Source organism: Arachis duranensis, chromosome 4 (assembly GCF_000817695.3).
Source record: "Arachis duranensis cultivar V14167 chromosome 4, aradu.V14167.gnm2.J7QH, whole genome shotgun sequence".
In the NCBI taxonomy this organism is placed as follows: Eukaryota; Viridiplantae; Streptophyta; class Magnoliopsida; order Fabales; family Fabaceae; genus Arachis; species Arachis duranensis.
In genome coordinates this window covers 112,563,281-112,573,908 of record NC_029775.3, presented here as the reverse complement: position 1 = coordinate 112,573,908, position 10,628 = coordinate 112,563,281, and the positions used below count along the sequence as shown (strand labels likewise).

The following is a 10,628-nucleotide window of genomic DNA, read 5'->3' as shown; positions in this document are numbered from 1 at the left end:
TTAAAAGAAAGTCATAAATTCAACCCCCCTTCTCTAAGCCTACTATAACCTTCACTTTGCAACTTCAATGTTCACAAAAAGAAAAATCCTCAACTTATTTTCAACCAATTCATACTCAGGAAACTAATGACTATATCTCTCAAGTACTTATCGTCTTTGATGGATCCCATGAATCTAGACAGCAAGTCTGATTTGTTAAGACCCGTCGCTGTCGTCGCCATCTCCTACCTCCTCTGCCCTATTATTTTCATGGCCACATTGTCCACCACTCCGATAGCTTCTTTCATCTTTTTCTCCGAATTAATGTTAAGTAATCGCTTCAGTTTTCATATGAGCGATGACAGTGACATTGCTTGCTATACTGATAGCTTGGATGTAAGGTGGAAGCTGTCTACCAGCTTGGACCCGGGGAGAGAAGGAATGAAGTACTTGGGGTCCATTCTAAATGAGAATTTACATATGATATCGAAGGAGAATCTTCTCGTGATATCCTAGTGTCCAACAATCTATATTGCTTGGCAAATAGTGGAGAAAGACGTGCCCTTAAGGTAGTTGTAGAACTTTATCTTGAGAATGTGGTGGACGTTGTCGGAGTTGGAATTGATGCTGTTATCGAGGATGTATTGGTGTATGCTTTTGGTGAGCAAAGTGGGGAGGAGGTGGATATGACATGTTAAGATAGGTATGACACGTGTGGTAGTTATACCATGGTTTAATCTTGGAGTTGAAGAGGAAGAAGGAGAAGATGAAGAAGAAGATTGTGAAGGTGAAGAATGAGAGTATAAATGTTAAGGTTATACGAGATATGATGAAAATTGGGAGAGAACGGTATTATTTCTGAACAGAGAGAGTCAAGGATCATTTTGTCCTCTGTTAGAGTTGTCAGAGACCATTTTATCCTTTGTTAGAATTGTCAGGGACCATTTTATCCTCTATTAGAGTTGACGGAATAAATGACTTAAGTGTCTGACGAAATTAATTATTAAAAACCAACCAAATAATTAATTTTAGTTAAGAGCTAAAATGTTTGGTTCGAAATTATTTGAGGAGCAAAACGAGTATATACTCTTAATACTCGGTTAATGTCCTGTTACAAAATAATTGGGTTACTACAATGTGGAGGTAGGGAGCTGATGATCACTGTCACTTTCTCAGGTCCGACCGCGTGATACCTTCATCTTAAATTCCTTCATTTTCTTTTCTTCTCTGTTCTGCCTCTTCGTTTCTTCCGTAGGCCACTCAAAATTCTCTATAATCTTCTATAAACAACTCAATTCTTAATCTAATATTACAAACCTTTCGGATATTCTTTTTCTTTTTTCTCCCTACTTGATTGATGGGCTTTAACCTTGTTGTGAGGATTCCTCTTCCATGGCAATGGCAAAAGCAAAGGGTCTCTGCTCCTTAACCTCTCTCTCTTCACTTCTCCTTCTCAACTTGATCCTCCTCAGACTACCCATTACAGCACTTGATCTTCTCCTCATCTTCCTCCATACCCTCTTATAGCTCATACCTTCAAAAAATTCATCGTTTTTTTAGGGTTTTCCCCCTAATTTTTTTTTTTGCTTTTTTCTTAATTCCCCCTTCTGAAAAATCTAATCTTTGTTGTGAATCCGGTTACCCTTTTGGATTCTGAATATGGCATCGGTGTTCTTGTACCATGTTGTTGGGGATCTCACTGTGGGGAAGCCAGAGATAGTGGAGTTCCATGAGAGTGAGACTGTGGAGACTGCAATCAGAGCAATTGGTGAATCCCCTGAAGGGAGCATACCAATTTGGAAGAAGAGATCTCATGTTGGTATTGAGAACAGTGAGATGAGGCAGCAGAGGTTTGTTGGGATCCTTAATTCATTTGATATAGTTGCTTTCTTGGCTAAGAATCAGTGTCTTGAGGATCAGGACAAGGCATTGAAGACACCTGTTTCTGATGTGGTTGTTCCTAATAATTCTTTGCTTAGATTGGTTGATCCTGCAACAAGGTAAACAAGCAACCTATCCCTACTAATACTTTTTAGATTTGATCATATGATAATAAATAAAAAATTAAACTATGCTTGTTTGGTTGGTATGCTTACCATGTGTTTATTGAATTCCTTAGTCTAATCCACTCAGTTAATCTGGTTCAGGTAAGTTTGTCCAGTGTTTCTACCGACAAGAATTTCGTTGACTTGTGTTGAGCTGGATTAGTACTGAATTGAACTGATGATTGTGCTATTACTATAGCAATTCTATAGGTTGCTTTGGTGACAATTCTTTGCGAGTGTGCAATGGGATAAGATTCTAATGTTTGCGTGTGTTTTTGTGTCTGATCATACTGATAGAATGCTTTATCACATCATACATGGATGGAGGGTGTGTGTGTTTTTGGTATGATTTGTATTGCTAATAGAGATGAGATATTTGGGGAATGTTGTTGCAACATCATATTCTTATAGGCATCTAGGATTAGATGAATCCAATACTAGTATTCGAGATCCTTCCCCGGAATATGATTCTGTCAAATTACAAGTATCTCATGCCTCTGAAAACATGTGGCAGATTTGTATTCCCAAGTAATTGTTTCATAACTTTAGTCTTATGCCGAGCACATGTTTCTTAGGTACCCACGTATGGTTTCTTGTACTTATGTAGGAAGTAAATACGCCTGTATACCGACTAGAAATATCCAGAATTATGTCGTGTTATCTGGAGTTTTGTCCTAAATGTGAATTTGTTGCTTTCTTATATTCATATGAAAATGAAGTTTAAAGTTTATCAACTATTTGAATTATTGGAAATAATTTTTTTTGCTTGGTTACCAAATTGGCCCTGGGAAATGGTGTCCAATATATGCTCTGGTTATAAACATCACTATCTCAGGATAAAGTGCACATATTTTAGGGAATTGCCATCTTGTCTTATGAAAAGAATAAAAACATAGTAACAAAGGAAAATGTTGAGGTTTTATTAAGCTTCAAAAATCCAATAACTAATATGGAGCTGGTTTTGAAGTTAGACATGTATGTTAAAACTCCCGTAAATTATTGGTTTTGAGCTAAACAGTTTCCACATTTCCCTCCCATTTTTTATAAGAAAAAAAAAATCATAGTCATCTAGTTTAACAAAAATGATTTGATGTTGATCTAAATTCAAAACAAGTTCAAACGATTCTCGGTAGATTTCGTAACTAGTTTTCATTTTTAGTATTCTTGGATCAGTTTTCTAATTTGCTTAACACACCCTTAATGCTTCATTTAGGTTGATAGATGCACTGGACATGATGAAGCAAGGTGTGAAACGTCTTCTTGTTCCAAAGAGTGTGGTGTGGAAGGGCATGAGTAAGCGATTCTCGGTTATCTACTATGGCAAGTGGCTCAAGAATTCTGAAACTCCTAGCAGCAGCAGCAACAACCTACCTGCAAACATGAATCGAAACTCTTCATCTTCCAGTGCTGCTATCCGTGACAAGTTCTGCTGTCTCTCTAGAGAAGATGTACTCCGTTTTATCATTGGTTGCCTTGGTGCTCTTGCCCCTCTTCCTCTCACTTCCATTGCTGCTCTTGGAGCAATTAATTCTAACTACAGCTATATCGAATCCTCTTCTCCGGCCATTGAAGCAACTCAAAAGCTTCCTCAAGACCCTACTGCAGTGGCAGTCATTGAAAGCACGCCAGATGGCCAGCGTAAAATCATTGGAGAAATTTCATCATGCAGGTTATGGAAATGCGACTACCTAGCCGCAGCATGGGCTCTAGCCAATCTCTCATCTGGGCAGTTTGTTATGGGAGTTGAAGACAATGTTACCACAAGGACCCTACCCGATTTCTCCATAAACTCAGCAGCTGGAGAAAATAATTTAGTTAATGGTGGCAGTCCAAGAAAACCAAAAAAGTTCAGTAGTAGGAGTATTGGGTTCTTCAGTAATTCTGCAAGCCATAGTTTTGGTTCCAGGAGCATGTATCGGGGTAGAAGCGCACCTCTGACATGTAAAGTTACCAGTTCATTGGCTGCAGTCATGGCTCAGATGCTATCTCACAGGGCAACTCATATTTGGGTGACCGAGGATGAGAACGATGAAGTTTTAGTTGGCGTGGTTGGATATGCTGATATTATGGCTGCTGTAACCAAACCACCAACGTCCTTCGTTTCTGCAAATAGATCGACAGAAGCGATTGGAAACGAAATTCAAAGTTGAAATTTTTGTTTCAATTTGTTGATGTTTATGAATCTATGTCATATTATGTTAAAGGTGGATTGTGTTGTTTGTACAAGTATGTATTGTTTGATAATAAACATGAATAAGCAGTATTGGAATGAAAATGAAAGAAATAGCTTTCTGTTCAATGAGTAGAGATTCTTGCTTTATTTTGGCATCTTAGTTTGAGATGAAAATTTCCTTCATGATCAACATGAATAACATGATAACCCAGTTCAATTGATGTAATCATCTCCCTTATTTAGGTTTTGTTACTTTTGTGAGATTAGGGTCAGAATTCAAAGTTGTTCTCTTAAAACTTGTTTTAAGATGAATTTTGTAGTTCAGAAATAATTTTGTATTCAATCACATAATCTTATATTAACAAAAATAACTATTTTTTAATATAAAAAATATAATAAATACAAAATCCAATTGCCTTCCTTTTTCTTAATAAAATTCTGGTTAGCTTAAAAAGAAATAAATAATATTTAAACAACCGAAATAATTGACAACTTTTTATTACAAATACGTTGTATGTTTTTAGATATATGTATTAAAGAGTTATCAATGGCTGCGGTTGTTTAAATAGCATAACTTATATTTAAATAAATAAATGGAAATATTGACCATTATCTTTTTTCAGAAAACTCCAAGATAAGAAAGAAAAGAATAAGTTGTCCATTATAAGAAGAGAAATAAGGCGCCGGTCACGTCTTTGAAAATATTGATGACCACAAATAATGTGGTTAATTATTTGGCATGGCCATGGTTGATATGATTATGACTGTAATATTATTATTTAGCATTATACTAATTTTGGATTCCTCCTCCAACACAATCATTCATTTTTTTAAGTTTCTACATAAAAATTAGTCAACAAAGCCAACCAATGGGATTGGATTGTTCTACAACTAAAAAAATCTTTGGATACTCCAAACATGTGGTATGAGGCGGTGAGGGAATGCTAAGATATAAAACATTAGACTCCTTTTCGTTGATTTATTATATAATGGAATGATGTCAAACATTTTTGCAATGAATATATAAAGAGTTCTTTGAGAAAAAAAAATATTAAGTTTGTCTTTGAAAAATTATAGTACTCAACTTATATATTTTGACGAAAAAATAAAGGGTAAATTATCAAAAATGTAATCGAATAATTTTGTCGTTAATAAAAATGTACCTAAAATTTATTATCGATAAAAATACATTTAAATAATTTTAAAATTTGACAAAAATATTAAAAAAATATTTTTTATAAATAACAAACGACTTTTATATTCAATAAACCGTTTATACATTTGATCTAAAATTTTATAAGAATATTTAGATAACTATTTAAAAAATGGTGAAAACTCAGGTGCTTCACGTGAAGTTGATAATTAAGGATCATTAAATTATTTGACTGATTTGACTAAATTTTCATCTAACGACCATCAATTATCATTTTCACGTGAAGTCGACTGTACCTAAGTTTTGACCTTAAAAAATACACACAAAAAAAGATAAAAATTTGATCTCAGTATTTTTATTTTATTTTTTAAAAATATTATTAGTTGTTGAAAAAAAATCACAAAAAAATATATACTAAAAAAAATTACCAAATTTTAAAAATAAAAATATCTTTTTTTCTAATCATGCTTACAAAAAATTACATTAAAATTCAATTTTTAAAATATTTTTTGAGAATACATATTTAATATAGAATAATTTTATTATTTTTAAAATTATTTAAATATATTTTTGTCAACAGCAAAATTATTCTACTACATTTTTAGTTGCGAGTTCAACGTTTTAATTTTTAATAGAATAAGGCAGTCAATTTCAACTAATATTATAATAAGTTATCAAACAAATTCAATATGAAACTCATTAAAAATGAGCTTTTCATTAAAAATGAGCTTTTGTTAACAAGTAATGCTGCAAGTATGAGTCTTTGACGATTAAATCTAACCAAATTAACCCAGCTATAATTAAAAGGTACTGCTAGGGAGCTAATGGTCTAAACATATAATGTGTACAATGGGCTAAATCTTTGGTTTATGAATAAAATGAACATTCACCCATACTATCCAGAATAATCATCCCGATACCAGGGATACCTTCTGGATCTAGAACTCTAATACCACATCATGAAACCACTCATCCCAAAAATATAACCTGACAGGACAATATAACACTAATAATCATATCTCTAATACTTTCTAAACTTCCATTGTATACATTATACGCTTATGCCATTAACTCCCTATACTTTCTCATAATTAAAAGATAATTAAAAGATACTCTTAAAATAAAACGTGTGCACACGTGCTCCACTAGCGCACAGCTCAAAATGCGCATTGCAATTTTTTTTTCACTCTCATTCTAAAACACTTTTTTTTTTAACTCTCATTCCAAAACCCATTTCATCTCATCTTCATATTTAAAAATCTTTTAAATTCCAAAACCGTTTACAATCGAAAACTTCTCAAATCAAAGTACAAAAACTTTAACGAAACCTAAGAAGCAAAGAAATTAACGATTATTCAAGGTAATAAGTTTCTTCCTCATTTTATTACCGTCAAACATGCAAAACCTTACGAGCACAGAAAAACTACAATTAACAAGTATATATGCATGATGTTTTCTATTACTGTTTTTCTCCACGTTCTCTTGTGTAATAAGATGCTCATTACTCATTCAAGTTGTTTGATTATTGCTTACTTTATCACGCTTGATTTTTTTCTTGAAAATTACTTATGAAGAATGTAAACGAAATAACGATGAAGTTGAAATGTTTATTATTTGTGTACTGTAATTCATATTTTGTGCTCATTATTTCGGTCATAAGATTCATTATTTGTGTGCTGTGATTTACTGTTTGTATTAACTTTCATTGTTTATGTACTGTGTTTTTGTATTTGTGTGCTGATTTTCATTAGGTGAATACTACAATCAAGATTTTATAATTGTTTTCATGTAAAAATATTTTTTTTGACGTTTAGATGATGGATTGTATGGTTAGATTTTGATATTTATAAAAATGTTATCTTTGTTTAAAATGTGACTAAATAAATAAGTCACACTTTTAAACAAAGCATCTTTGTAAAAAATTATTTTTGCCATCTAGTTGCCTTTTCATTATGTGTGTACTGTAATTCTGTATGTGTGATGAGTTTCATTGTTTGTGTGTTGAGTTTTATTATTTATGTGTTATGATCATTATTTATGTACTGCTATTTGCTAATTTGATAGAAATTTAACATACCTTTAAAGATTTAGGAAGGAGTATAATTCTACCGTTTTTTTCAATGAGTTAAATGAATACCGAGATATAGCAATTGAAAGAGTACAAAAATCAAGAATACCTAAATCCTCTACTGTATTGTAGATCCTTTTTGTCAACTAATTTCAGTTGATTTAGTCACTAAATAAGATTTTTATCTATAAATTTAGAACATGAATATTGATTTACTGTTTCAATATCAATAACACAAATATTTGATTTTTGCTTATTATAAAGTTCTTGGAGATTTAGTTAAAATCTTATCGTATAAATTTACTTTCTTTAATCAAATATTTATTCTCTAGCCCAAAAATATTTTTGTTTAGCACAAAAACTAAGAATTACCTTAAATCTCTCGTTTGTTGTTGTCTTCATTGCATAGTCCAAAAATTGTTATGACTAGCACAAATTATATATGATAGCACCCAAAATATTTGTGTAAGCACAAAAAAGAAGGATTGTCTTAAATTTCTCATTTTGTTGCGTCTTCAACTCTTCATTGCATAACACAAATTATTATGGCTAGCACACAAATTGTGTAGCATAATACACAAAATATTTGTATTAGTACAAAAAAGAATGATTACTTTAAATTTTGTTTTGTTGTTGTCTTCATTGTATAGCACAAAAACTGTTGTAACTAGCACACAAATTTTAAAGCATAGAACAATGATGTCTCTTCTCAACACAACAATGATGAGATGTATTAAACTAATGCTAATTTTCTGTTTTATTCTAGCATGTAGCAAATCCATCATATTATCTAACTAAAATGATGAAAAAATAATACACATATCTCCATTATAATAAAAACAAATATCTTTATTTCTCTTTGTTTATAAATTATGTTTGATCCCATTGAATCTTCAAATTGAAAATTCATATTTTGCCCATGAAAAAGACTTGAACATGGCTTTACTATTGATCCATGATCTACCAAATTTAAATCCTAAAAAAAAGATCAAATTGAAAGAATTAAAAACAAGTTAAACAAATTATAATATAAAAGGAGATATCAAAATTACCTCAGTGAGAGTTCTTTTTTTTTTATGCATTTGCAATTTTTTTCAGTACTTGATTCCAATCGTTTTTTAAGATGTTCCAACTTCTTCAAAAGTGTTGAAAATCATCCCATCCTTTGGTACATACTGATCATCAACACCATACAAAATCTGATTCTGAAATAGCCACAGTAAAGATCATATAAAAAATAAGTTTTGGTTTATTGCAACACAAAAATATTTAAGCATAGCACATATTTCAGTTATAACATAACATACAAATTCACACATATAGAATAAAAACCAGAATAATAGAACAATACTAATTTGTCAAACAACAACTCAAGAAAAAAAAAAACTAAGATTATCATAAATAACTAGAATCAAGAAAAAAAACAAAAATATATACAAATCACACACAAATATCAAGCATAAAACAATACTAGTAATCAAAACTAATACCTTAGTAGCTTACACTAATTTATGTTCAATACAAAAAAAAAATCCAATTCACACTGATTTAGCTCATCTAAACTACGATTTTCTATTATCATCGAAGGTATGCGTATTTAACAAAAAGTCATCCGATTTCATAAGCACTACGTTATAAATTGAAAAGATTTGAAACAAGATGTAGTTAACGTAAAATTCTGAATAGAATGCACAAAAAATCAGCATAATGCAGCAAAAAATCAAAAGAGAAGGAAGAAAAAATTGTAGAGAATGAGTCGTTTGTTCATTAAAGAAAAAAGAACGAAAGTAATAAAAGAGAGAGTGGTGCATAAGTATATTTTTATTTTTAACAACTAAGTTATACTTGGTTAAAAAATTTCTAATATTTTTATTTGTTGAATTTAAATTTCAAATATTTTATTTTAATTGAATTTCAAACGTTAGTGTTTTTAAAGTTTTGGATTTTCTTTTCTTATTTTAAATATTTGTTACAATGTAGGTTGTGTAATGTTAACTCTCAAAAATTTTTCTTTTGAGTATTAAGTTACTTTTAGTATTTATTTATTAAATGTTTGTAACATTAAAAATACAAATCAAAATAATAAATATTTTATTTATAATTATTAAAAAATCTTGAATTTAAGGTTTAGAACTAATAAAATACTAGTTTTGTGAATGTGCATAACAGAAGATATTCTAGGGACAAAAATTTGGTACAATAAATTCATGTCGTCCGTATTTATATACAAATACAGTATAAAGTAGAAGTAGATATGTTGTTAATATCTACAAAAGAGAATTGTCTATTAGAATTTCTGTCAATATAAATGAAAACAGTGAGACACTACTCAACCATCGAATGTAGCTAATATCACACCACCAATATCTTATACAAATGAACACATTATTATTAATGAAAAATTGGAGAACAAATTTTATACGGGTAGTATATTTTCAGTGTGTAAGAATAATATAATTTAGATATTTGATAATTAGAAAATACTAAAGTCAAAGGAGAAAGCCATGTATAGCACGACACTCATGGGGGCAAAAGACGTGTCAAATTCAGTCATTGATGCAAAATTATTGGCTATATAAATATATAAAGGGACAATTATTTTACATGTGATGTGGAGCGTGACAATGATGTTTATAAACAGAGTTTCTCTAGGCAGCATCCTAAGTGAAATTATATGTTAGTGTTTTAAAACTGATAATTAACTAAGGTTGTTTAATAAAAGTTGATTTTTAAAACTAACATCATTATCAATAGAACAATTGACGAATTTATATAACTATATTTAAATCAACTTAAATTATTTGAGTGATTAGTTTACCTATTCACTTAAATTAAATAAATATCGGATAAATGTCTGGCCAAGATTTAAAATCTATTTTGTGTATGCTTAGATGTGTTTATAAGTCAACTGTTTTTGAAGTTCCAAACGGTGGTTTTATTTTCAATATTTCATAACATATAAAGTATTCTTACGTTAATAATAAAAAACTATAAAAATTGCTGTCGTAGAAGTGATAATAAGATAGGGATCTTCATACTCTCAAAATCTAATTAATAATGATCTTTACTTCTTTTTTCAATCACACTAGTCATTTTCTGAATTGAATTTTGTTTTTATTTTTAATATTTTTTACTTTAAAAATTTTAAAAATAAAAAGTGAAATTAAATAAAGAATTATTTTATTATTTTTAGTATTTTCTTACCATAAA

The 10,628-nt window shown here is 30.4% G+C and overlaps 1 protein-coding gene across 1 annotated transcript; it reads left to right on the top strand.

The window, feature by feature from the left end:
* Positions 1–1,110: 1,110 nt before the first annotated feature.
* Positions 1,111–4,323, top strand: LOC107486110 (CBS domain-containing protein CBSX6). Its single transcript, XM_016106663.3, has 2 exons — positions 1,111–1,979; positions 3,238–4,323. The coding sequence occupies exons 1-2, from the start codon at positions 1,639–1,641 to the stop codon at positions 4,172–4,174; spliced, it is 1,278 nt and encodes a 425-aa protein (XP_015962149.1). The 5' UTR covers positions 1,111–1,638; the 3' UTR covers positions 4,175–4,323.
* The last annotated feature ends 6,305 nt before the right edge of the window (positions 4,324–10,628 follow it).

Excerpts from the sequence above, each read along its gene's own strand:
- LOC107486110 (XM_016106663.3), top strand. The coding sequence starts at position 1,639 with ATGGCATCGGTGTTCTTGTACCATGTTGTTGGGGATCTCACTGTGGGG. Across the intron at positions 1,980-3,237 it reads TTGGTTGATCCTGCAACAAG|GTTGATAGATGCACTGGACA; the intron begins GTAAACAAGCAA and ends TGCTTCATTTAG.